Source organism: Pipistrellus kuhlii, unplaced genomic scaffold, assembly GCF_014108245.1.
Source record: "Pipistrellus kuhlii isolate mPipKuh1 unplaced genomic scaffold, mPipKuh1.p scaffold_m20_p_13, whole genome shotgun sequence".
In the NCBI taxonomy this organism is placed as follows: Eukaryota; Metazoa; Chordata; class Mammalia; order Chiroptera; family Vespertilionidae; genus Pipistrellus; species Pipistrellus kuhlii.
In genome coordinates this window covers 48,959,106-48,986,096 of record NW_023425438.1, presented here as the reverse complement: position 1 = coordinate 48,986,096, position 26,991 = coordinate 48,959,106, and the positions used below count along the sequence as shown (strand labels likewise).

Below are 26,991 nucleotides of genomic sequence, written 5' to 3'. Positions count from 1 at the left end.
GGAATAAATTAGAGGAAAATTTTTAATATTGCTATTTGCCCTTTCTGTATAATAGAAATGAAAGAAAATAAGTAAAATGTATATGAAAATCTTTTTTCTTTTTTTTTTTTTTTAGAAATTGTACACATACTTGAAGAATGATATTTGTCACTTTATCAATTACTGGTGATTTCTGTTTCACTTTTCAGTTTTATGGGTTGGATTTATTTTATAATTTAGAATGTTTTAGAATCTTTTAGCTTCAGGATACTTATACAATAGAATAAAAACTCTAAAGCTATTTTAGGTAAAAATAAATTAATTCATACGCTATGCATGTTCTAGAAACCTTTTTGGTGACGAGAAACCAACTTTATTTCTTTTAAGAATCTTATATCTAAAGTTTCTTTAGAATATAGAGATTTAGTATTTCCTGTTTGAAGTCCTTGGGCCAAAAGTATGATGAGGAAAATGCTGCCATGAAGTCCCTGAGATGAGGGGAAGATATGCTTTCCCTCAGAAAATTTTAGAGAATTTTTTGGGGGGTGGCCTTTGGAACAAGAAATTTTTAATTAATACTTTAGAACCTACTAGGATAATGTAATCTATTAGTTAGCCCCTCTAACTGAAATAAGCTTATCTAGTTACTAGTTAAATATTCTTTAATTTGCAAGTAATGTATTTATTTTTTCTTCTTTTAGCATAATTCTCCATCTAGTGATGACAGTTCAGACTACAGCTTTGATTCAGATGTCGGACATACAGAAAGTTCCCACAAAAAAAGAACTGGTTTCTACAGGGATTATGACATTCCATTTCCTCAGGTATTGTCTTTTTTATTATAATAAAATACACATAACATAAAATTTACAGTTTTAACCATGTAAACATATACAGTTCAGTAGTATTAAGCATATTCACAATAATACATTTTGAGAACTTTTCATTATCCCAAACAGTAACTGTGTTTCCATCTATATATGTAAAAGCCTAAGTAACCATTCCAGTTTGACCACTCAACTGGTAGCTATAACACACACTGGCCACCAGGGGGCACATGCTCTAACCAGTAGATTATTTTGCTGCTGGGGTCCAGCCAATTGTGACTGGGCCAGACAGGCCAGACATGCCCTGGAGCCCTCCTGTGGTCCCTCTCTGGCCCTGGTCATGCACTGGTAGGGTCCCTCAGCCTGGCCTGCACCCTCTTAAATCAGAACCCCTTGGGCATGTCAGAGAGCTGCAGGCCAGGCCAAAGGACCCCATCCATGCACGAATCTGTGCACTGAGTCTCTAGTTAAGCAATAAAACCTCATTAGCTCTCCCCTAGCTCCTGATAACCACTGTTCTACCTTCTATCTCTATGAATTTTCCCATTCTAGGTACCGTATATAGGTGGGTTTATACAGTAATTGTTTTTTTTATTAAAAAATTTTAAAGTTCATTCATGATGCAGCACAACATATGTCAGAATTTCATTTCTTTCTAAGGCTAAATAATATTGCATTGCATGCATATACAGAGGATTATTAATTATATATTAATTCCTCTGTTGATGACCACCAGGATTGTTTTAACTTTTTAATACTGCTATGAACATGAGTCTAGTTATAGGAATGGAGTTTCTGATCATATGACAATTCTGTGTTTAATTTTCTGAGAAACCACCGTCCTGTCTCCCACAAAGGCTTCATCGTGTTACATTCCCACCAAAAATGCATGAGGTTTTCTGATTTCTGCACATCCTTGTCAAACTTGTTATTATCTGTGGGTTTTTCTTTTTATAATAGCTTTCCTAATGGGTATGAAGTAGTATTCATTGTAGTTTTGAAGTACTGCTTCTTAAAAAGGGAAAAAATTAAACTTTCAATTTTATTCTTTACTTTCTGATATTTTGCAAAGATATTTTGCAAGATATATGCTTTAAAATACACTATGTATTATTGTGCTTAGGCTGCCGTAAGAAAATACTACAGACCTGGTGGATTAAACAACCCAAGTTTATTTTCTTGCCGACTGGGGGCTGGAAGTCTGAGAGCCAGGTGCCAGCAGGGTGGTTTCCTCTGGGGCTGAGGCAAGGGTCTGTGTAGGTCTTTCTCCTTTTGTCTGGCCACCTTCTTGCTATTGTGTCCTCACATGGTCATCCCTCTGTGCATCACACAACCTGGTATCTCTCTGTGTCTCCAAATTTCTTCTTCACCAGTCGTAGTGGGTCAGGGTCCATCCTAACAGCGTAATCACCATTTTAATGGCCTGATCTCCAAGTACAGTCACATTGCGAGATGCTGGGGTTAGGACTTCTACATATAAATTTTGTGACATCTACCTCTTTAAGTGCAAAAATTATTTGAAGTGTTTTAAATACAAAATATTTTAAGACATCATAATAAACTTTATTTATAATATATATGTACATATATATATATCTCCTATCTAATAAAAGAGTAATATGCAAACAATAGCACATTTGTTTTAAATGACTCATTTTCTTAAACAATATAGTTATTGTCATTATTATCAACTATTATATATCCTTAGAGATGCAAGAATTTTTGTTTCAAGAACTCCAAGAAATTAAGAAAAACGATATAACATCTACAAAATTACAGGCCAAAAGTAGAATATATATTAACACTAGAGGACTTAATATATCTTCCCCTGCTGGTCCCTTATTTCATGTTGACAGAAATTGCCAAGGGGCCAGCTTCTGTTTGGCAGAAACAAGACATGCTAGCAGTGTAGATGGCCTAGTAATCAGCCAGCATAGTGGTCAGATAAACTGTATGCTGTGGCAGAATTTAATAGTTTTTCTCATTTCTTTTATTTTTTTGCTGTTGGGTTTTAAAAAACACTTGCTGGATCCTTGCTGGTGTGTTTTGTTCATTCGTATGATGAACATGTGCAGCCTACGGAGACTTTCTCCTAGGACCTAGAGAATGAATGGGGCTGCTTGTGGCCAGTCTGGGCGCTCTGACCTTCAGGAAGCCAGGAGACTCTTCCACTGCGGAAGGAGCCCTGAGACAGGATGTTTGCCATTGTGAAAACTAGGGAGAAGATAAAGTGAAGGCTAGGAATAATTCTATTTTAAAAACTAGGACTATGAAGATTATTTTTGAGAAGGCCATGACAAATAAGAGAATTGAATTAATATTAAGACTTAAAAGTTTTTATGATAAACATCTAATCTCCAGAGAAAAATTAGTACTCACCTATTAAAAGTAATTTTTAGTCATAAAACATTGAATAAAATATTGAGGCATCAGTGTTATTACATTTTTATAAATAGAAATGTGGATACCATTCAACTAATTAATCTAACTTAATTTTAAAAATTATTTTGTTTTATTTCATTGGCTTTAAAAAAAATCAGAAACCATGCCTTTTGGCTACCATTTTGATTTCTTTTCTGAATTTCTGAAGTGCTAGACTTGAGAAATTTATAAATTTTAAAATTAAAAAAAAATTTAAAATTTTAAAAATACTGCTTAAAAATGAAAAATCTAATACAATGTTTTTAGTACTTAAAATTTATGAGCTAATTGATTTTCTTTATTGTTAATTACATATTTTCTTTTATTTCTAATTATGAACTTAATATTTTCCTGAATTTTATTAAAAACTCATAGTCACATATTGGTATTCTGGCATGGGCAGTATTTTTATATCACAGTTAAAATGTATAAACTGAGTTTATTTGGATTGTAATTAAAATTTTTTTTGCTTATAATAAAAATAAATTGACAGAAGACGTGATAGACCTAATAAAATGAATAGAGGCAGGCTTGAATACTGTCATTAAATAAACTTCTAGGACTAAAATGTGTTGTTTTCACATGCTTTAGTAAAGAAGCAATAAAGTTAATAAGGTGTATTGTCATAAATAATTCTTAATGAGCAGTTTATAATATATCTACCATTTTTAGGGAAATAATTTATTTTTCAATATTAGACCTCTGATACAAATATTTTCTTAGAAAAATGTCTAAACATATCATTATTTATTCAATATAACATGTAGTTTTGGAACTTTTCAATGTTAGAACAATATATATGTTTTTTCTACCTCTCCCCCAAGTTATTTTTTCCTTATTTTCAAAAAGACTTTTTCTGGGTGTTTTTTGTTGTTGTTTTTTGTTTTGTTTTTTTTGAGAAAGAACTCATGTATGACAGCAATTCGCGTAAGTATCCTATATGTACAAATGTTGAGATATGGGGCATGGAAAGCAAAAGACATCTCAGCAAGGATCTTTGAACATTATGAAATTTAATAATATCAATTTACTTTTTAACTTATTTTTAAATGGTGTCCTAGCTCAATACTAATCAAGGGCAGAACTAATAACTCTCCTTCTTTCTTCCAACTTTCGGGGGGAGAAAAGAGGCCTTATGTTACTATCAATTCCTGTATGTGACTGAAAAATCCTAACAGTGAGTTGTCCATTTCCACTTAGCATGGGCACATATCAGGAAGCTACGTGACATCAAGGAGGACTCAATATAACAAAAGATTTAAAAGTAAAGAATATGGTGAGTACAGTACCTACAGTGATGACAACTTTGGTAACTACAGTGACGACAACTACGGTAACTACAGTCAGGAAACAGAAGAAGATTTTGACAGTCAGCTCAAACAATACAGACAAGCTAAAGAACCCTCCAGTATTGCTTTAGGATCATCATTTTTTAAAGAACCAGGGAAAAAACAAAGAATGAAAGGATTTCAGCAAGGTAAGTTTTAAATTGTCAATCTGTTTTTGAATGTAACAACCTTATTAAAATAGGTAGCTGTGGAGTGAAAAATTACATTTCTTAGCCCTTTCTCAAGATCAGTTTATTCATTTTTATTTTATTTTGTAGGCCTTGAGGACAGAAATCTATAAATATTTCAATCTGTATGAAATGTTAATATTTGAATTCGAAAGATACCCTAATATTTTAAAAGTATATAAAAGTATAAAACAATTTTCCTGTTATGTTTTTCTCTGCAATATATTACTATACTGAAAAAAAAAAAAATAACCTACCTTTTTCTGTTGTCTCTGATGCTCTAAGTATTTATATACTTTAGACCAGTAAAGACAGAGTACTGGAAAGCTATTCTTTCTTTGTTTATCCTCACCTGAGGATATTTTTTCTATTGATTTTTTTAAAAAGAGTGTAAGGGAGGATGGGGAGAGAGAGAAACATCAATGTGAGAGAGACACATCGATTACTTGTGCGCCCCAACCAGGTCAGGAATTGAACCTGCAACTGAGGTGCATGCCTTTGACTGGAATCGAACCCACAACCCGACGCTTTAACCACAGAGCAAGACTGGCTAGGGCTGGGAAGCTATTCTTTTGTTTGGCTTTAAAATATGGTGGTTACCTTTGCTCTGCAAAGTTGTACTTAGGAATAAGGACATATATCAAGATTGGAAATAAGAACCTAATCTAAAGAAGTTTCTACAGTCATCACCTATTTGTTATATTGAGACACATGGTCCCTGGAAAGATCAGGGTAAGTTACCATAGAAACTGTAGGCCCCATAAAAATGGAACCAAGCTTAAGAAATGTTCGATCAATGTGTTCTGCTCAAGAAAACTAGAGCAAGATGAGGCTGAGGTTAAACAGTGGGCACCCAAACTCTGTGTATCTATCCTTTAATTATTGTTGAGAAAAGCAGTCAGTTACAAGTAAATTTGGTTATTTCTATGGCTTTCTTTATTTCCTAGCAAAATTCCTTTGAAAAATATGAAACTAGGCTTTGCTAAACTAAGGAGAAAGGAATTTGTCTATGCATTTGCTGCCATACTTATAGTCAGTGGTCAGTGGTGTGGAGATAACTCACGTGGGAATAGCCGGAATGTGGAGGCCTCTTCCTGCTGAGGTTTTCCATCAGGCTCTGTCTGTTTGTGCTGTTAATGAACTGAGTGATACCTTTATTTTTGACATTTGTTTTCTCCTGGATTATGGAAGGAGTGTATGACCAAAAACTTTTCCTATGTGTAGACAAGATAACCCAGCAAAGACCAAAGATAAAATTATTTTAATCCCTACTTCCAGAGATAATTACTTGAACATTTTTGGTGTACATTCTTTTAGAATTTTTCTGACAATTATTTATTTTTAATAAGTTTTTATTGTTCATATTATTACAAATGTTCCTTTCCCCCCCCCCCACCATTGCTCTCCTCCACCAGGTTCTCACCCCGCCCTCTGCCCTTTCCCCACTCCCCATTGTCCTCATCCATAGGTGCACAGTTTATGTTGTCTTTTCCCACGCCCCCCCTCCCCCTTTCCCCAAGAATCGTCAGTTCACTCCCCTTCCATACCTCTGATTCTATTATATTCAACAGTTAATATTGTTCATCAGATTTTTTTTTTTAATTTCCTTGGTTTTTAGATTCACTTGTTGATAGTTACGTGTTTGTTGTTCATAATTTTTATCTTTGTTTACTTTCTCTTCTGAAAGAACCCCCTTCAGCAATTCATATAATTCTGGTTTGGTGTTGATGAACTCCTTTAGCTTTTTTTTATTAGTGAAACTCTTTATCTGACCTTCGATTCTGAGTGATAGCTTTGCTGGATATATTATCTTTGGCTGTAGGTTCTTACTATTCATCACCTTGAATATTTCTTGCCATTGCCTTCTGGCCTGCATGGTTTCTGTTGAGAAGTCAGCTGACAATCGTATAGGTGCTCCTTTATAGGTAACTACCTTCTTTGCTCTTGCTGCTTTGAATATTCTCTCTTTGTCTTTTGCTCTTGGAATTTTAATTATGATGTGTCTTGGTGTGGTCCTCTTTGGATTCCTTTTGTTTGGAGTTCTGTGCACTTCCTGGACTTGTAAGTCTAATTCTTTCACCAGGTGGGGGAAGTTTTCTGTCACCATTTCTTTCAGTATGTTTTCGATATCTTGCTCTCTGTCATCTTCTGGGACCCCCATAATTCTGATGTTGGTTCGCTTGAAGTTGTCCCAGAGGTTTCTTACATTATCTTCAATTTTCTGGATTCTCTTGCCTTCTAGCTTCTGTGGAGGAGTGTCTTCTGGCTCTTTATGTTCCAAATCTTTGACTTGATTCTTGCGATCTTCCCTTCTGTTTTTAGGACTCTGTAAAATATTTTTTATTTCAGACAATGTATTCTTTATTTCTTGTTGATCCCTTATCATTCCTTGATGACTCCTTATTAATTCTAGTTGATCTCTTTTCATATCCTCATAGGTCTTATCCATCTTTTCTAGGAAATTCTTGAAAAACCTTAAAGCATAGATTTGAACTCTATATCCAGACGCTTTTTGTCCTCCATGTCTTTCGTTTGTGATCTATTTTGTTGTCTCATTTCGCAGTTACAGATGGGACGGGGTTTCAGGGTGGAGCCTGCAGCTTTGACTTCCGTCAGCCCCGCCCTATGCGGGTCCTTCAGTGCTCGCTGCCGGTGCCTCTGAGAGAAAGGGGCCCTCGATTTTCGCCTGCTGCCAAACAGTCTATGCTCTCCCCCAATGAGCCCGGTATTGGGGTTCAGTTTCGTTGGAAGTGGAGTTGGAGGTGGCAGTCAGAGCAGTCTGGAGCCCCAGTCTCCTTCCCATCAGGGCAATCCCGCAGCACAGCTGACCGTCCCTTCTCTGCACGCAGTGTGTGCGCCTCCAGGACTTCCTTTCGCCACTTCCCAGGGGTTCCGCCTTACAGCCCGGCTCCCTATGGCTGAGCCTGAGTCCCCGGGGTCTGGCCTAGAACTGGGGTTCAGAGCAGTTGGGGGCCCAGCACAGTCAGAGTTTTATCTCCTTTCCGCTAGGGAACGCCCGCCAGGCACTCGGCCTCCCTCCTCTCCGGCTCCGTCCTCTCCGCGCGCCGCGTCTCCATACCTTGGGCTTTTCCAGCTCCTCCGCACCTCCTTCTGGTTTTCTCCTTGCTTCTCGCTGTAGAATTTCCAGTCAGTCAACCTTCCTGTAGTTCTGGGCAATGTCCGTTTTACATTTTAGTTGTATTTTATTGAAATTGTTGTGTGCGGCTGCGGCTAGGTGTTCACCTGGGCGCAGCCATCTTGGATCCTCCCTGACAATTATTTTTAATGAAAACTATTTATACTGAGGTAATTTGTTTTCCACCACTGTTACTTCTTATGTTAATGAGTAGCTCTTAATGCCTGCATTCTGTTCAAAGTAGATATACCATAATTTGTCTAACTAATTGTTAGGTTTGTTTGATAGTAATTATTTGAGATTTAAGTTGCACCCAGTTTTTTAAAATTCTGTGGTTAATCTTGCATATTTATACATATATTAGAAAACATCTTGGCAAACATATTTCTTTTCTTATTTATTTATTTATTTATTTATTTATTTTAATCTTTATTGTTGAAAATATTACATTTGTCCCCTTTTTTCTCCCATAAACCTCTTACAATCCTCCAGGCCCCCAGCCACAGGCCCCAGGCCCCAGGTCTCCACCAATGTATTGCAAACATATTTCTTAAGAATAAAATCTAAAATGTAGAATTGAATCAAAGGACATAGCCACATATTTGAAGATTTTTTTATTCATTTAGCAAGGTGATATCTAAAAAAGTGATGTACCTATTTATAACATCTCTGTTAGTGTGTGAAAATGCCATACTCTCCAAGTCCCTACACACAATGTTCTTTGAGGTGAAAATCAGTATGTTATTTTTTAATTTTAATTTATTTTAATGAGATAAAACTTTTCCCCACGTATTTATTGGCTATTTTATAGATTTAAGATCATTAGAAGATGTATTAGTACAGTATGACTTTGATAAAATAAGAAATCATTTTGTATTTTAACTTCCCACCCTAGTAAATACTTTTTGCTATTTGGCTATCTTTATAGATGCTTTTAAATAGCAAGTTTTTCAAAAGTAAAAGACAAGTCGCCCAGCTAGCAAGGCTCAGTGGTTGACCTAACCTATGAACCAGGAGGTCACAATTTGAATCCAGGTCAGGGCATATGCCCAGGTTGCAGGCTCAATCCCTGGTGTGGGGTGTGTAGGAGGTCATCTCTCGTGATTCTCTCTCATCATTGAAGTTTCCATCTCTCTCTCTCTCTCCCTTCCTCTCTGAAATCAATTTTTAAAATTATATTTTTTAAAAAGTAAAAGACATAAAAGTCTTATTTGAAGATATATGTGTTATGTACTAAAAATTATCAATAGAAACAATTCGCTATAAATTAACCACTAATACCTACAATGTCTTACATAGAGATGAGTATAATATTTAATTCTCTGAAAAACTGAAAGCCTTGTTAATTGCTTTTTCTAAGGAAAATTGAAAAGGATGAAACTGGATTTGACTTCTCCATCCATGTACATACTTGTTCTTTGTCTTCCTTAATGTTGTTAACATCCCTTAAGAAACAAAAGAGGCCTGGCGTGGTGGCTCAGTTTGTTGGAACATCATCCTGTACACAGAAAAGTTGGGGTTCAGTCCCCAGTCAGGGCCTGTATGGAAGGCAACTGCTCAGTGTTTCTCACATCAAAGTTTCTCTCCCTTCCTCTGTCTAAAAAAATCAGTGAAAACATATTCTCAGGTGAGGATTAAAAAACAAAAGTATAAGAAGCAGTGCCCAGAAAGTTTTAAAATGTAAAGATTGAATTAATTTTTTCATTGAATTTAGAGGAGAAAAATGCACTGTACATTCTAGACTGTTAAAAACTAAGGTGTTGCACTGGCTGGTGTCCTCAGTGGGTAGAGCATCGGCCACACACTGAAGGGTCTCAGGTTCGATTCCTGGTCAAGGGCAGACCTGTGTTGCAGGTTCCATCCTTGGTTGGAGGTAACCAAGGAATATGTCTCTTTCACATTGGTTGATGAATCCTATCTATCTATCTATCTATCTATCTATCTGTCTATCTCCCTATTTATCTCCCTCTTCTTTCTTTTTCCCCTCCCTCCCTCCCTTCTTTCCCTCCTTTCCTTCCACTCTCTCTAAAAGCACTGGGGAAAAAATATCCTCAGGTGAGGATTAACAACAACAAAAAAAAAACACCAAACAGCTGTTTCTAATAAACTAATATATTGACAGGTGTGCTGTTTTTCTATAGTACTTGAAGTACATTTTAACTTTTTTTAGGTACTGAACAGAGGCTTAAAAGTTTTAATGTTGGTCGTGGACGAGGTTTGCTGAAGAAAATCAAACGCAAAGACCGTGGGGGAAGAGTCAGTAAAGGACCCAGTATGTATTCAGGAATGGATGACTTTCACGAGGTACTGAGAGTTTATACATAATGAGGAGATTAGCTTAACCTATTTGGCTACTAATAAAGCATTCGATTTTAATGCTACTTTTCTAGTAAAATGAATCATTCTTAGTTCAGATCAAATGAGTACAAATAAATTCCAAAAAAGTAATTGTCTTTTAATTAGTCATGATTCTAATATAGAGATCCAAATTTAGGTGACTTTGAAATAAAACTGGTATGTTTCAAAGCAGTTCAAAATAGCAGTGATATATTTGAAAAGCAAATATATGTTTTGTTAATTCTCTGTTGGGCTTTCCTTTCCTAGTAGTCATCTACGCCAGAGGCAAATGGCAATAAAATGGTAATAGCTCAATATGTATCGGGCCAAGAAGAGATTAGTAAATTAGCTAACTGAAGTTAAAAGCATTAAAAGAGAAGAAAAGGAGATATAAATGGTTGGAAAGATGAATTTATGAACTACCTATCTATGATAGATATCAAATACATATATGTTAACTTGAACTCAGATGTGTACATTTCAACTCTAGCTACTTTCTATAGTCTGTATTCTGCCTCAGGTCCAGTGAGGTCTGACTGAATTCACAGATCAAGGGTGGGTTATAAGGCTGCAACCTTAGTGAGAGCAAGAGGATAGCAATATATTGTAATTTAAAATGCTTGATTTTCTGATCTTTGGGCTTAAAGATAATGAGTAAAGATTTCTTAATATGCACTCCTTAATATACTACGTAGGGCAATGGTCGGCAAACCATGACTCGTGAGCCACATGCGGCTCTTTGACCCCTTGAGTGTGGCTCTTCCACAAAATACATGCAGGCACACACGTACAGAGCAATTGAAACTTCGTGGCCCATGCGCAGAAGTCGGTTTTCCCCCTGGGTGAGTCTATTTTGAAGGAGTGGTATTAGAACACTCAAGGGGCCAAAGAGCTGAATGTGGCTCTCGAGCTGAGGTTTGCCGACCACTGACTTAGGGAAATGTTAGTAGGTGTGGCCTTAAAAAGGAAGTTGAGGCCCAGATAAATTTGTGAAACTCTGCACATACTACTTTTCCCTTAGGGATTCTCAGTCAGTATTGACATATTACGGGCTCTGGGCAGATTAGGCACAAATAAGCTCGTTCATGGTCCGTGGAATAGTAACTTTGAAACAAGCCTAGGATTTCTGGGTGATTCTAACCTGCCTGTCCATCTTCTATACCAGTTGATCTCCAAAATGTGCTGCACTCCCTAGACCAAATTAGTATGAATATTTTCTAAGTAAGTTTTACATGCATTACCTACACCCTGTACCTGGGAAGAAATAGCTTCCAGGAAAGCATGTCTTCAAGCAAGTTGCTGCCTGTCTTTGTGAGCTTCAGTTTGCTAAAATGAGAATACATGCAGAATTAACTGTAAGGGCCCCTTTGAGCACTAACATTTTAAATGTTTACAGATCTGGCCTACAACTAAAAGATTCTTTGTCATGTAATAGAAAATCAGAATAAATTCCTTTTCAGTCATCATATTTAGACTATTATTTTTTATATATTGAGATTAAAATATGTCATCGACTGTCCGTTTATGTCATGAGAGATTTCTTTTTGTGATCTTGGGAACAAGGGTGAGAGTGCTTATGTTCAGACCCATCCAGGTTTGGGTAGACATGCTGAGTGGCCGGCATAGATCCACTTTCATCCTAGTCTTCTCAGGAATTATGAGAGCCCCAGAGGCCAAATGAGTTCAGGAGTACCTGCATATCTGCACTAATTTTCTTGAAAACTCAAGGGTACAGAATAAGCAAACTTTTCCTGGATTTTAAAGACTTATTACTTATTCTGTTGGCCATAAAATTCTTAAAAATTGTTTAGACTTTATAGTAGCTATTAAATTTTCTATAAATACGTCTTCTTTTCCTGGTAGATCTTTCCAATTCCCCTTCCTTATACACTTTTAAAAATCTTTTATGCTCTTGTTCCTTGTACCAATATAACACATGCTTTAGGGTAAATTTAAATGACCCAGTAGTGGGTTGGGTTTTCTTCTCTCCCTCCACCTTTCCCTTCTCTCTCTCTTTCTTAAGTGTTTGTTTTCTTGAGAGATGCATGAGTTAGTACAGAGCTATTAATGTGCCATGTGACTTTTGGTAAATCACTAAATTCTCTAATCTGCAGTTGTCATTATCTGTCCAGTGAGGGTGATAAACTGGCGACTTCTGCCATACTTTCAGCTTTTACTTAATAAGAAGAAATTTGTGGTCCTTCTGTAGGCTCAAACTTAAAAAATCAGATTTTCTGGGCACTTTATTTTATGCTAAAATTGTGTATGTTAAAGTTGCTTACATTTTCTAGAATACCTTGATTATAGTTAGATTTCTCATAGTTATCTATACGGAGATAAAATTCTACTCAGTATATTTAAGCAGAACTAAACTAGAAAATGAAACAAAAATTACTATCATCTATTAAAACACAGAGGTATATCATTAAAAACTAACATAGACTGACAGAAAGAGACAAAATGAGGGTACATACAGTATTAAATTAATAAAGCCTAGTAACTACTTAGTGCATTTTTAAGGGGTTCTTTGATGATAAATCACTAGATATTTTTACTGTTTAATTTCAGAGTATATTTCTCAGGTTGGCTCACTGGCTTTGCATTAATGAACTCTCTCAGTTGTCTGTTTCATTATAGCCATGATTCTTTATACAAATGGCATATGTGAGCTGGTCATTTATACCTACTTGTTCTAACCAGAAATAGAAAACGTTTGTAAGTCAAATTTACATAGATATTTTCAGTGATATGTAAGAGTAAAGTACTCACAATTTTATTGTTCTTTCCTAGGGCAATGTAAGTGTAATTATATTTTTTAAAAGAACCTCTAGGATTATGTTTTCTTAGTATTTTGCTTTTTAAAAGAATTTTTACAGTAAAATGGATAGTTCTGCTGTGAGCATTGAAGATCAAGTGCAAATCTAGCCATCTGTTGCTCCAAGTGTTTGCTTTGAGACAACTTCCTGTTTTAGTAAAATGTGCAACATTGTTCTCTAGTAAATTGAGGGAAAACTAGAATCAAATCAGGAGAGCAAATAGTCACTGCATTTCTACAGTGCACTGGGCACACGCATGCGAGGTGCTCACTGAACAGTGCTACGTCATGGCCACATGAGTGGTGTCTTTAGCACGATCAAGAACCATCCCCTGTCATGATTCAGTCTTCTTATACTCACAGAAGTCAAGTTGGCGCCTGAGAACAAAGGAAAACATAGGGTTGTGAGATTTGCCATCATACACTATTTTTCTTAATTTTTTTTTTAATTTATAAATTAAAGATAATACATCCTCACTGAGGATTTTTTTTTCTCTAAAGAAAGTACAAAATAATTAATTTTTAAGGGATTCATCTAGAGACATACTATTAAATGTGGGGTTATATTTTTATTATAAAATTGTGATTTGTTTTAGATGTGTAGAATGTTTCTAGGGTTGTTTGGTGTGGTAGGGTTTTGTTTGTTTGTTTTTTACTATGTAAGTAATTCTGCTGTTGTTATATTTATGAATAAATCTTTGTGTGCCTTTCTGACAATTCCTTTAGAATAATCCTATAAAGTACAAATTCTGTGTCAAACATGGAAATTCTAAGTCTTTTATAACATACCTATCAACACTATATTTTATTCTTTCTTTGCCAAAATTGAGTGTTATTGTTAATTTTCAAGCTCTTCATGATTTTATGCTTTAAAATGTAGTTTTGCATCCTCCTTAACATAGAAATAGGGCTCTTTGCAACTCTAGTAGCATAAACAGTTCACTAGAAGCATCTCTCTCCAATAAATGAGTAACCTCAGAATGTCCCATCTTGTCACTTTTAATAGTCAGTTTGAACTGCTTTCCAGATTCATTAGACTGTACAATTTAATAACTATGTAATATATGTTGCATTTAAATAAAAAAATTTTCTTGCAGTATAATAAACCAGGGAAAAAATGGAAGGTGATGACTCAGGAATTTATTAATCAGCACACAGTGGAACACAAAGGAAAACAAATCTGTAAATACTTTCTGGAAGGGAGATGTATTAAGGTAAATTCACAGGGATATCATAAATCATTTCATTTACAAAATGCTCTTTTAAATTTAAATCTTTTTTGGGGGGTGGGGTGTAGTTTTTTCATTTCTCATTTAGTTGTAATAAGACTGGTTCTTCACAATGTAACTCATGTAAATACTACATCAGAATTCATTTAATTATATTTTGGGATAATGATATAATTTGTTGAAATCAGATTTTATTTAATGAATACAGTGCTGACTGTGTGGCAAGTACTGTTCAAAGTGGATTACTAATATTAAATGTTTGAATCTTTATAGCAACCCTAGAAAGTAGTTACCTATTGACCCATTATAAACACAGCCACATCAGATGGTTAAATTAGTCCCCATAGTGGCTCAGCTAGATGTGGTGATACTAGTAACCACACCCACCATCTTGAGCAAAAACTCTTAAGGAATTGTTTGAATTATTAGCTCATTATTTAAAGACTGAAGATGTAACCGTAGTTCCACTATGAAATGCCATGGAGAAAATTCAATTCAACTGTTTCTTTTTTTTCTCTTTGTTTCCTCCTTTCTTTTCTCTTTGGAACAGGGAGATCAATGTAAATTTGATCATGATGCAGAGTTGGAGAAGAGGAAAGAGATCTGCAGATTTTATTTACAAGGATATTGTACAAAGGGGGAGAACTGCATTTACATGCATAATATCCTTTACTGAAACTATGTTAACCAAAATATTGAGGTTTGAAAGAATAATTGAGGGTTTGAAAAATCCTAAGTACAACCTAGAAAGCCTAGTTTGGTTTTAAATTTAAAACAACACATTACATAAACTAAGTCTAGTCACCCTTTGTACTTCAGAAGGGCAAGCTGATTTTTATTCTTTAGGGAAATGAAATAAATAACTTCCCTGTGGAAAAAAAATCTGTGAAATAAAGGTACTTTGTATCTAATATACACTTATAAGTATTTCAATAGCATGTGCTTCCTGAAAGAGTTGGCAAAATACAGGGTGTCCCCCAAAAATGTATACATGCTTTAACATGACATATCAAGCTTATTATTCTTAATAGGTATGAGTTCTTGCTATAAAATGTGTTTGTTTTGCATAATATTTTATTTTATTGTGGAAAATAACAGGGTTTGCATAAACATTATAAATATTGTAACCATTATAAATATTTTTCTTTTAAAATTGTTTTCTAGTTTTAATAGAGTAAGAGAGATTTAAAATTCTTGAATATTTTGCTATATAACTAAAATATTTCACCTTAAAATAAATTATCTGATGTGATTATAGGAAATTCAGTACAGTATATAATTATAGAGTCTTATTGATTCAGCAGTTTTGTTTTTTGGCTGAAAATATTAGAATTTTATTTCATTTGGTCTGTTCCTTAATATTTTTATTTACATGAATTTCCATGCAAGTTCTATCATAGTGGAGCAAAATGTTACCAAGGAGACAAGTGTAAATTTTCACATGATGATTTAACTAAAGAAACAAAGAAACTTTTGGACAAAGTAAGTAATGTTTTTGTTCCTTGATTGTTAAGTCTCTATAGATTCATTTGACTTGAATCATGTTTTATAAAACTGCTGATAAGTCATGGATTTGTTATTTCATTGATACATTGTTTTACAAAAGCAGAAATATTGGGCTAGGAATTAAGAATCTTTTATTCTGATCCTTGTTCTGCAGTCAAAAAGCTAGTTCACTTGGAGAAATATCCTTTACCTCTTGACATTCTTTCTCTTTATCAAAATGAGTTAGCTGTGTGTGACCCATGCAACTTAATGTTAAATTTTCCTATTAATAGAACTAATTTGCTGAAGTCTTCACAGTTTTAAATGTGTGAGGACTATAGTTTGTTTTTTGTGGTAATCTTTGCCAATTACTTTCAGGTTTTGAACACTGAAGAGGACCCCACAAATGAGGATGAAAGAGAGTTAGAAGAACTTAGGAAGTGCGGCATAACCCCCCTTCCCAAGCCACCGCCGGGAGTGGGGCTCCTGCCAACCCCACCGGAGCACTTCCCCTTCTCTGATCCTGAGGAGGACTTCCAGGCAGATCTCTCTGATGATTTCAAGAAAATTCCATCTCTCTTTGAAATAGTTGTAAAACCTACTGTGGACTTAGCTCATAAGATTGGGAAGAAGTAAGTTAAAATTTTCAAAAACTGTGGCATTTTCTCACTAGAAATTCTTATTAAGAAACTAACTTGGGTCCATGTTAATCATGTAAGCTGAGGTAGCGGTAGCAGCTGTCTGGCACACACCTGATTGCTCCTTCCCACGTCCTCCTTGTCCCCGTCCTCTGCTGCCTCCTCTTGGCTTTCTCTTTAGAAACCTGAGCCAGCTTCAAAACCTCCTCACAGTCAAAACATTTATCTCTGGGTGATGGGATTAGGGGTGTTTCTTATTTATCTTTGTACTTTCTGCGTTTTTCAAAAGCAGTAATGAATACGATTTAGAACAAACGTTAATCAGCAATTTAGAAAACTTTGGGCTAAAACAAAGGCAGGATGCACATGTTGGTACTTCCCGTTATAGGTACTATGCAATAAATGGCTTCTTAGATACAGACTATTCTCTTCTGATATAGAAAACACATGTAACCATTTAAAAATGTGACATTCTTGTTTGCCTCTTTTCTTTGAACTAAGAAATATTATTCTTTCTATCTGCAGACCACCAGCATTTTATGACAGTGACTCACCACCAGGATCACAGTTTCAGGAAAGCAGCCCACATCATCAGCATATCTACAGCTCTGGGTCAAGTCCAGGTCCCGAACCTAGTATGTCTCAGGGACACAGTATTCCTGTGATGCACTCAGGCTCCCCTAGACATCATCCATGTGCAGGACCGCCTGGCCTACAAGTGCCACAGAGCCCACCTTTGCCACCTGGTCCGCATGGAGCTGGAGTAATGCAACCAGATGCACCTTTGTCAGTACCAAGTATGAGTGGTGCTTACCATTGCCCAGGCTTTACAGTATCCAGAGAGAAGCATGATTCTCCAGGCTCATCACACCTGCAAGGTTCTGGTGAAATGCAGCTCAGTACCAGTTATGAGTCCCTACAAAACCCCGCCGAGTTTTATGAGAATTACTATTCTCAGCATGGTGCACCTAATTTTCAGCCACCCAGTAACTCTAGTGGTAAGTTTACCTTTCAGAATAACTGAAGCTAAATATTTGGAGTCCTATCTTTCAGTAAAAGAATGATAAGAAAGTATGTTTTAAATAAAACTAAGTGAAGACAAATAAACCTAAGTAAAATGTGATAAAATTGAGACCTTAAAATATGTTTGTTTGTTTTTTGTTAATTCCCACCCGAGGATATTTTTCCTCTGATTTTTAGAGAGTGAAAAAGAGGGAAGGAGGGAGAAAGAGAACAACATCAATGTGAGAGAAACACATTGATTGGTTGTCTTCTAACCAGGGCCAGGATTAAACCTGCAACCCATGCACATGCCCTCAACCGGTAATCAAACCTGAGACCCTTCAGATCATGGACCCATGCTCTAACCACTGACCAGTACCAGGGAAGGCTTTAAATTTAACTAAACATTGTAACAATAGAACTTAAATAACTTTTTTTCTATAAGATTTATTTTTTTAATTAATATTTTTTATTGATTTTTACAGAGAGGAAGGGAAAGGGATAGAGAGCCAGAAACATTGATGAGAGAGAAACATTGATGAGCTGCCTCCTGCACACCCCCCACTGGGGATGTGCCCGCAACCAAGGCACATGCCCTTGACCAAAATCGAACCTGGGACCCTTCAGTCTGCTGGCTGATGCTCTATCCACTGAGCCATACCAGTTTCGGCTTTAAAAACTTTTTAAAATATTTGCATTCACATAATTTTCTAATCAAATGTGATTATTAATTAGGGCTTCAATTTCTTTGAACTCACAGTGGTACTCTATTGTGGAATATTGTGCTTGAATCAGTGTCTGTTTCTTTATTACGTGCACAGATGGGATGTGGCCTGATGAGTTTGCTCAGCATCAGCCTCCCATTGTTCAAGACTCACCTAACCGTGGGAGTGGGTGTGATGGCAGCGGCAGCATGACAGGCCATGACCCCCTGCCTGCACCAGGTCTCCTCCCTGCGGTGCAGAGAGCTCTTTTTGTCAGACTTACTCAGAAATACCAAGAAGATGAAGAACCAAGCAGCAACCAACCTCAGAGGGCACCCAGCAAAGAAGAAGGTATGTCATGTTATTTTTTCATAATGCTGCAAAGAATAGTGTCATACAAGTGTCTGAGTCCATGTTTTTAATTCTTTTGGAATATACCGAGGAGTGAACTTGCCAGGTCATTTGTTAACTCTATGTTTAACTATTTGAGGAACCACCAAATTTTTCCACAGTGGCTACATCATTTTACATTCCCACCAGCAATGTAGGAGGGTTGCAATGTCACTATAGTCTCCCCTACACTTATTTTCTATTTTTGGAATTATTTTAGCCATCCGTGTAGGTATGAAGTGATACTTCGTTATGATTTTGATTTGCATTTCCCTAGTAGATGTGTCACATGTTATGATACAGCATCTCACCTGTTTGGGTCACTCAGTTCATAAAATGGTTTTGAATAGATTAAAGTTTGAAAAATTAGTTTCTCTGAACTACCCATCATATTTCCAGCTTACTTCATAGCTCCTCTCTTTTGGGGATTGTTTGTGGTTTCCATGCCATGGTATATTAGCAATTAGTTGCAGGGTGGTTAACTTGAACCAGTGATTAGATCTGAAATTGGAGTGAGCAGACTTGCTATTAGGTCTTTTTATTTTGGAAGACAATAAATAGAAAAGGAATAAGACATCTTCCAGTTCAGAAATTTTGACTTGTAGACCAATTTAGTTATTAGAGGAATGTTTATGGGCATAGACTATATACTTCAGATTCTGCTTTATTATTAAGGAATATTATCCTATATAATAAAAGCATAATATGCCAAGTGTCCAGTTCTCCATTCAACCAATCAAAGTATGATATGCTAATGATATGCTAAGGGCACTCAACTGCTTGCTATGATGAATACTGACCACCAGGAGGCAGATGCTCTAACTGGAAGGTTAGGTTGCTACTGGGGTCCGACTGATCAGGACTGAGCAAAAGGGACCAGACACACCCTGGAGCCTTCCGGCAATCCCTCTGCTGGCCAACCTCCCGCATTCCTTCCCAACCCCGATCATGCACTACTGGGGTCCCTCAGGCTGGCCCTGACCCTCTCACAATCTGGGACCCCCAAGGGATGTCAGAGAGCTGACAGCCCGATCCCGCAGACCAGGTTGAAGGAGCTTTCAGGTGCATGATAAAAGATAATATGGAGACACTAAGTTTACCTTGGTGTTTTCAATGTTAATAAGTGTACAGCATCTAGTTAATTTTATCAAGGAGAGAAAAGTTTAAAGCATCCAGTTCTTATGAATTACAAAATTGGTGGCCATCCTTAAACAGAAAATTTATTAGTAACTATCTTAAACTATAACAGTAGGTAGCTACAAGCTATTTCATAAATAGTCATTATATTTTCAAATAAGGTAACATTAATTCTACAATATATTTAACATCACAGGGAAATGAGGGATACCTAGTAACTTAATTTCCTGTACAATTTGTATTTATTCCTTTAAGTGCTAAAACTTAATTTTAAAAAACAGCCATTTAACAGTCAATTTTTTATAGTCTTACAGAGTTTTATATTTCCATAAGCAAGAGAATCATTTTTCTAGATTATATAAAATTTTATAATATTATATTACTGGTGATTTTTATAAAATTTTAATGCTTATATAAATCATATCTGTCTCTTGATAAAAAGCTGTTACTCATCATTTCCTAATATTTGCTTCCTGTTGGCCTCTGCTGTTCTACTTTCCTTCTGTTCTATATTCATTCTCATTCCAAAAGGGATTTGACTGCTTATTAAATATGTTCATATGAAAGTGAGAATAAAATAGCATCTTCCCTCTTTGGGTCAGGTAACGACTTCTGTAAGGAACATTACTCTACAGAAATATTTAAAATGAATTGCAAGCCCAGCTCTAGGCTTCCTGGATGTTCAAGAGAAGAAGGAAAGAGACTTAGAATCTAGACTTAGTTTTCTTAGACCCTGAGATACCAATAAAACCTTTTGCTATTGTGACATAGTGTATTCTATATTAAGACACATCCCCACCCTAAACACAATTGCTTGCTTCGTGAGCACTGATCTATTCATACTAAGAGGGTAACACTAGAGTTCCATGAGGTAGAAACATATTAGTTTCTATTATATTCATCAGTCCATTCAGTAATGCAAGGAGATAAAATAAGAATATCTGCAATGGCCTATTGAACTGGGTTATTCTATTGTGTGTATATGTGTGTGTGTCCAACTTAGTGTCAACCTATGTGTGTCTGAATGGAGAGGAAGGAGACTCACCATACCATACCTTCTATTTATTGTGTACAACACACGAGGGATAAACAGACTTTAGGAGTAAGGCCCAAAGTGTTTTCATAAAGGTCAAGTATATAAACTTTAGGGTGTTAGTTTTGTTTGATATTTTTTTAATATATTTTATTGATTTTTTACAGAGAAGAAGGGAGAGGGGGAGAGAGTTAGAAACGTCGAAGAGAGAAAGACATTGACCAGCTGCCTCCTGCACACCCCCTACTGGGGATGTGCCCGCAACCAATGTGCATGCCCTTGACCGGAATTGAACCTGGGACTCCTCAGTCTGCAGACCAACGCTCTACCACTGAGCCAAACCAGTTTCGGCTGATATTTTTAATTTAGTGCTTGAATAGCTAATATAGTCACATAGGTCAAATATCTAAAAATGTAGTAAAATACCAATGAAAAGTCTGCACCTCACCCCTCATTTGCTCAGTACCCATGGCTTCCTTAACTGTCATTATTAGTGTTTTGTTTTCTTTCCAAACATATTTTTATCAAAATAAATTCAGAGCTTAAGGATTGCTTTAATTAAGGAGATCCAAATCCTTTTGGTCTTTTAAAAAAAATAAATCTTTATTGTTCAGATTATTACAGGTATTCCTCTTTTTTCCCCCCATAGCTCCCCTCCACCTAATTCCCAACCCCATGCCCTTACCCCTTCCACTGTCTTCAACCATAGGTGTAAGATTTTTGACCAATCTTATAATATATGTCCCTATAATAGAATCTATGTCCCTATAATAGAATCTATGTCCCTATAATAGAATCAGGGACATAGAAAGGGAGTGGACTGACAATTCTCAGGAGGAAGTGGGTCTGAGGGATGCAGGTCTGAGAGTTCTTCCTGCATCCCTCAGACCCACTTCCCCCTGAGAATTGACAGTCCACTCCCTTTCTATGTCCCTGATTCTATTCTATTCACCAGTCCATTCTGTTCTTCAGATATTTTATTCACTTGATTTTTAGATTCACTTGTTGGTAGGTATGTATTTGATGTCTTTTTGTTGTTCATAGTTTTTACCTTTACCTTTTTCTTCTTCGTCCTCTTCTTAAAGAATACCCTTCAGCTTTTCATGTAATTCTGGTTTGGTGGTGATGAACTCATTTAGCTTTTTCTTGTCTGTGAAGCTCTTTATCTGACCTTTAATTCTGAATGATAGCTTTGCTGGGTAGAGTAATCTTGGTTATAGGTTCTTGCTGTTCATCACTTTAAATATTTCTTATCACTCCCTTCTGGCCTGCATAGTTTCTGTTGAGAAATCAGCTGACAGTTGTATGGGTACTCCCTTGTAGGTAACTGTTTTTCTCTTGCTGCTTTCAAGAATCTCTGTCTTTTGCCTTTGGCATTTTAATTATGATGTGTCTTGGTGTGGTCCTCTTTGGTTCCTCTTATTTGGGGTTCTGTGCACTTCCTGGACTTATGAGTTTGTTTCTTTCACCAGTTAGGGAAAGTTTTCTGTCACTATTTTTTTCAATATCCTGCTCTCTCTCTTCTTCAGGCACCCCAAAAATCCAGATGTTGGTACACTTAAAGCCATCCCAGAGGCTCCTTACACTATCCTCACACTTTTAGATTCTTCTTTCTTTCTGCCTTTCTGGTTGGATGTTTTTTGTTTCCTCATATTTCATATCTTTGGTTTGACCCTTGGGGTACGTTGATCTACAGTTGAGTTTCTGTATATTCTTTATTTCAGACAATGAATGCTTAATTTCTGACTGGTCCTTTTTTTTTCTTTTTTTTCTTTTTTTGTGGCATTTTCATTAAGGTCCTTGAAGGACTCACTAAGCTCCTTGGAGGTCTCATCAAGTTTCTTGGCATTTTTTGAGAAGATTCTTGGGTAACCTTATAAATGTGGTTTTGAACTCTATTTTTAGTAGTTTGCTTTCCTCCATTTCTTTCATTTGTGACATGTTTCTTTGTCTCCGCATTTTGCTGCTTCCCTGTGTTGACGGAGTGATTTTCTGTGGTAGATGACCTGTAGGTCCCTATCACCTGAGGTAGACACTCTTGGTGCACCCATTTGTGGGCTGAGTGCAAAGTCTTGGTGTAGTTAAGCCTTGATTGCTGTTGGTACACTGGGAGGAATTGACCCCCACGCCAATTGGCTGTGAGCATCCGCTGTGTCTAATTAAAGAACTGCTGTCCTGGAGACACACTTATGGGGAAGGACTTGCTTCAGTGGGGCTTTGGTGCTCACTGAGTCTACCTACCTCTTGAATGTGTCACTTATGGACGTGAGGAATTGAAACCTGGTGTCGTCTCAAACTGATTATTAGGTACACTGGCTCCTGGATCTCCAATGGGGTGCAGGTCAGCTACTGTCTGAGGCCACCCAGCAAGAACTACAGCGAGAACTACAGTTTTCTGCTCTTTGCTTGGGGTTTGGAGGTTTTGAAGCTGTCTAACTAGAGCTGCAGTTTGTTAGGTTAAGCTGCGACAGGGCAGGCTATTTATATGCAAAAGCTGCTGCATGGAGCTTGGATGGGTTTGTAGATTGTGTGGGGTGGGGTCTCAGGGAGTCACTAGGCTAGGGCGTGGCAAACAGTGATGGCTGCCAGTCAGCCATCTCTGTGTCTCTGAGTTTCCAAATCCCCACATCCCACACCCCAGGGCAGTAAATAATGATTGCTGCGTGCACCTCTGCAAGAAAGCCACCCTCGCTTTCTGACCTGATGGCAGACAGTCCAGCTACTCTCGTAGGAGTTTGGGTCCCCAGCATTTCCCCAGAAACTGGAGTTCAGAGTAATCAGGAGCTTGTCTCCCTTCGGGTTGAATAAAGCAGTGCACCCAGTCTCCTGCTGCCCGCCCGATTCGCAAGCCTCTGTACCTCAGCTTTTCAGCTCTTGTGCACTTATCTATGCTCTTTTCTCTTTCCTTCTAGTTGTAGAACTTCCACTCAGCAAGCTTTCCCGTGGTTCTGGGTGATAAATGTTTTGTTTTAGTTGTATTTTTGAAATTGTTGTGTGAGTCTGTAGTTTAGGTGTTTACCTACTCTGCCATCTTGGTTTCCCCCTCCTTTTAGTCTTCTATCCCAGAGTATTTGCCTATTCCTGGAACTCTGTTACATACACCACACATGCTCTGAGTTCCCCTGCCCAATTGGTGGGAAGGGCCCTGGCTATCTCTTGCACGTGTTCCAGTATCCCAGCTCTGTCTTTCCAGAGTGTAATAACCAAATTGATTGTCTCAGCCTGCCTTGTTCCAGTGTTGAAACTCTATGATGGCATTGTATTTCTGGTACATGGGGCTATACCCAACCAACCGAACCACATTGGCCAGGGACTGATGCATTGTCTTAAAGTTAAGCTACACTTATTTCAGAATTAGCATGTGCTTTTTTATCTTAATTCAGGCCAAATATTCATGCTTCATTATTTATAATAAGTCTTTGTCTGCATTTAGATGATCCTGTTAACTGGTATTCCAGTAGTGAAGAGGAAGAAGGGAGCAGTGTCAAGGCAATACTGAAAACGTTACAGAAACAAACAGAAACTTTAAGGAGTCAGCAGCAGGCTTCCTTGGAACTCAGCACTCCTACTGATCCAAGACTTTCTAAAGAGAAGAGTAAAGGGAACCAGATTGCTGACCCTCGACTTAGAACCATCCCAAGACAAGACATTAGAAAATCTTCTGAGTCTCCCGCACCGGGTCTCAGACTCGTGTGGGATCCGAGGAAACCAAGAGGAAATGGAACTGGGCAGGTGAGCTCCTCTGCTGGCGCAGCAAAGTGCGACTTACATCACGCACATTCCAGCGCTAATGTCACACACAAGAGAGGAGATGATGAGGAAGAGGACACAGAACGAGAACTGAGAGAAAAGGCTTCGCTAATACCCCTGGACTCTCCCCCGGGGGCAGTGCTCCAGGACCCACGGTCACAGCTGAGGCAGTTCAGCCACATTAAAATGGACATCAGACTCACCAAGCCCAACTTCGCAAAACACATCGTGTGGGCTCCGGAGGACTTGCTTCCAGTCCCTTTACCAAAACCTGACCCCGTCTCTTCAATCAGTTTGCCTCTGCCCCCTCTTATAGCTGACCAGAGGTTATGGAATTTGAAAAGCGATCTCCATCAAAGCACAGTGCCCGTGGATTCAAAATTAGCAGTCAAAGCCAAAATTAACCTAACAAACAGAGAAGGTTACCTGGAACAATTTGGGGACTTGCACAGTTCAGCAAGTAAATTGGGAGACCCCAGGCTACAAAAAAAATGTGATCCTAGACTTCACAGACTTCACAGTACAGTGTCTCAGCAAGCAGTTACGAAGGAGTCACATACAACAAAGGGTGCCCCTCACTTAGCCAGGTCAGGCCCTGCTGCATCACAGCCCTCAGCAGCAGTAACCAGCAACTCTGGGCCTGGGGTTTTGCCTCCCTACACTCCTAAACTGTCGTCTTCAGCTGGTGTTCCACTGGGGACTCCAAGTTCAGTTCTCAGTGGTATTAGTTTGTATGACCCTCGGGAGCCTGGCTTATCATCTGCACCAGAGCCAGCAACGGAAAATGCAGAGAACCAGAAAAAAAGTGACAGTTTAAAAGGCAGTGACAAAAATGAGCGCACTCCTGGAGAAGCAGTCCTGCCGCAGAAAACCACTGCCGATGTGGAAGCCACTGTCCATGGGCCAGCGGACGCACAGGCCCATGTCCCCAGCGGCTCCTGTGCAGGCCAGGTCCCTGCAGTGCACAGCCTTCCCGTGCAGGCATTAACCGGCTTAATGAGACCCCAGTACAGCGATCCCAGGCAGTCCAGGCAGCTGGGACAGCTGAGCCCCACCCCAGAGGATGACCCTAGTGGGGAAACAGATGACAAATCTCTGAAAGAGGTTTTTAAAACTTTTGATCCAACTGCTTCACCATTTTGCTAGCTACTGTGTAATTAAGCAATTCTTTTCCGTCTCGTGACCATCGCAGTCCTCGCTGTTTTGTAACTGGTTTACCTCTATAGTTTATTTATTTTTAAATTATGAACACTTTTCAGCTGCTAGTATCAGAACCACATGAAGTTATATCCTCTAAAGGCTGTGGTATTTTATATAATATTTTTATAAATTTAAGAGGCTGTAGCAAGTGACATAGAAACCTATATATCATGTTAGCTTCAGTAAAAATACTTTTTTTTTTGTAAATAAACCATCATGAATTGAACACTCTGCCTGAATATATGCCAGTTGTCTTTCATAATCAATGTTTAGATAAATGATTACCACTTTTATATGGCTGTTCATTTCAAGCAATATGATGTATATTACTTTTGGGAAACAGTATTTTGACTAGGAACCTCTTGTCAACACATAACTGCTAACAAAAATATAAAATGAAGTAAAGAAAACATTTTAAATCATAGCAGAACAGTTCATATTTAAGGGCATCACTTTTATTAATGTTGGCAATATTATTTGTGTAAATGAAGCATTTGAATGTCATATCTTTTAAAAAGTATTTTATTGTATCATAGAAGTTAGAGATATATAAGTACATTGTTTTTGCTAACGTGAAAATTACCAAGTTCTCTGACATACCTTTTTAAAATTAATTTCATATTGATTTTCATATTAAATAGTTATGAATTACTGCTGTCACCTTGTGATGTTTATCTGTGCTTATGTGTTTTGTCTTTAGCAGCATAATTTATATTACTTTTTCAAATGATGTAGCTACATTAATTGTATTCATCATGACCTTGGCAATTTTTACAGACTTTTAAAAGATTCAGTGAAAGTCTATCGTGATTATTGCATTGATAATGTTTAAGTGTCCAGGTTCCATATTTTTTTTAAATAACAAGAAAACAGAGATATTGTAGTCAACTGTGTGGCCACCAATAAAAAAAACTTTCAGATCTCACGTGACTGACGTTCTATAACAGAGTTTGGAAATTTCCTAAATTGGTTAGAAATTGTATTTTTATGAAAAATAACATTCATCCTTGTGTATTTATTGCAGTCTAAAATAATAGCAGCCTTGTTTTATGCATTTATTATTCATAATGGAAACAGTTCACACTGATACTGATGTCTTGAACTGAAAGATTATGACAGTGTTTGCTGATAACAATTTCAGCAACTTGAAAAGGAACGTTTCCTCATAAGAGATAACGAAAGTGATGGGTATCAGTCCTTGGGTGAACAGCTACCCTTGAGAAGTGATTAAAAAGTATTCAGCAAAATGTTTCTGTAGGAACCTAAGGTTTAATGTGAAACCTGTCCTTTATGTTCACTTCCTAGCCCTGCGCTCCCACAGGGTTAAGTGACCAGGACTCTGCCAAACTAAGAAGCTTGCTTTGTTCAAGGAAACATGAATTTCTGCTATTT

At 37.3% G+C, this 26,991-nt stretch overlaps 1 protein-coding gene across 7 annotated transcripts in view; it reads left to right on the top strand.

Annotated features, from left to right (window-relative positions):
* The window catches only part of ZC3H6 (zinc finger CCCH-type containing 6), a 48,279-nt gene extending 21,755 nt beyond the window's left edge, over positions 1–26,524 (top strand). For 3 of the 7 annotated variants that reach the window (XM_036436006.2, XM_036436004.2, XM_036436002.2), the window contains exons 3-12: positions 681–803; positions 4,428–4,704; positions 10,050–10,183; positions 14,129–14,245; positions 14,811–14,922; positions 15,633–15,742; positions 16,124–16,377; positions 16,909–17,381; positions 18,207–18,440; positions 24,083–26,524. In XM_036436006.2, the coding sequence (XP_036291899.1) occupies positions 4,686–4,704; positions 10,050–10,183; positions 14,129–14,245; positions 14,811–14,922; positions 15,633–15,742; positions 16,124–16,377; positions 16,909–17,381; positions 18,207–18,440; positions 24,083–25,545 (2,916 nt within the window). In that variant the 5' untranslated portion in view covers positions 681–803; positions 4,428–4,685 and the 3' untranslated portion in view covers positions 25,546–26,524. Of the gene's footprint in view, positions 1–680; positions 804–4,427; positions 4,705–10,049; positions 10,184–14,128; positions 14,246–14,810; positions 14,923–15,632; positions 15,743–16,123; positions 16,378–16,908; positions 17,382–18,206; positions 18,441–24,082 lie in introns of those variants that run through there. The other 4 variants (XM_045580985.1, XM_036436005.2, XM_036436007.1 and 1 more) reach the window with 4 other exon arrangements.
* Positions 26,525–26,991: the final 467 nt, after the last annotated feature.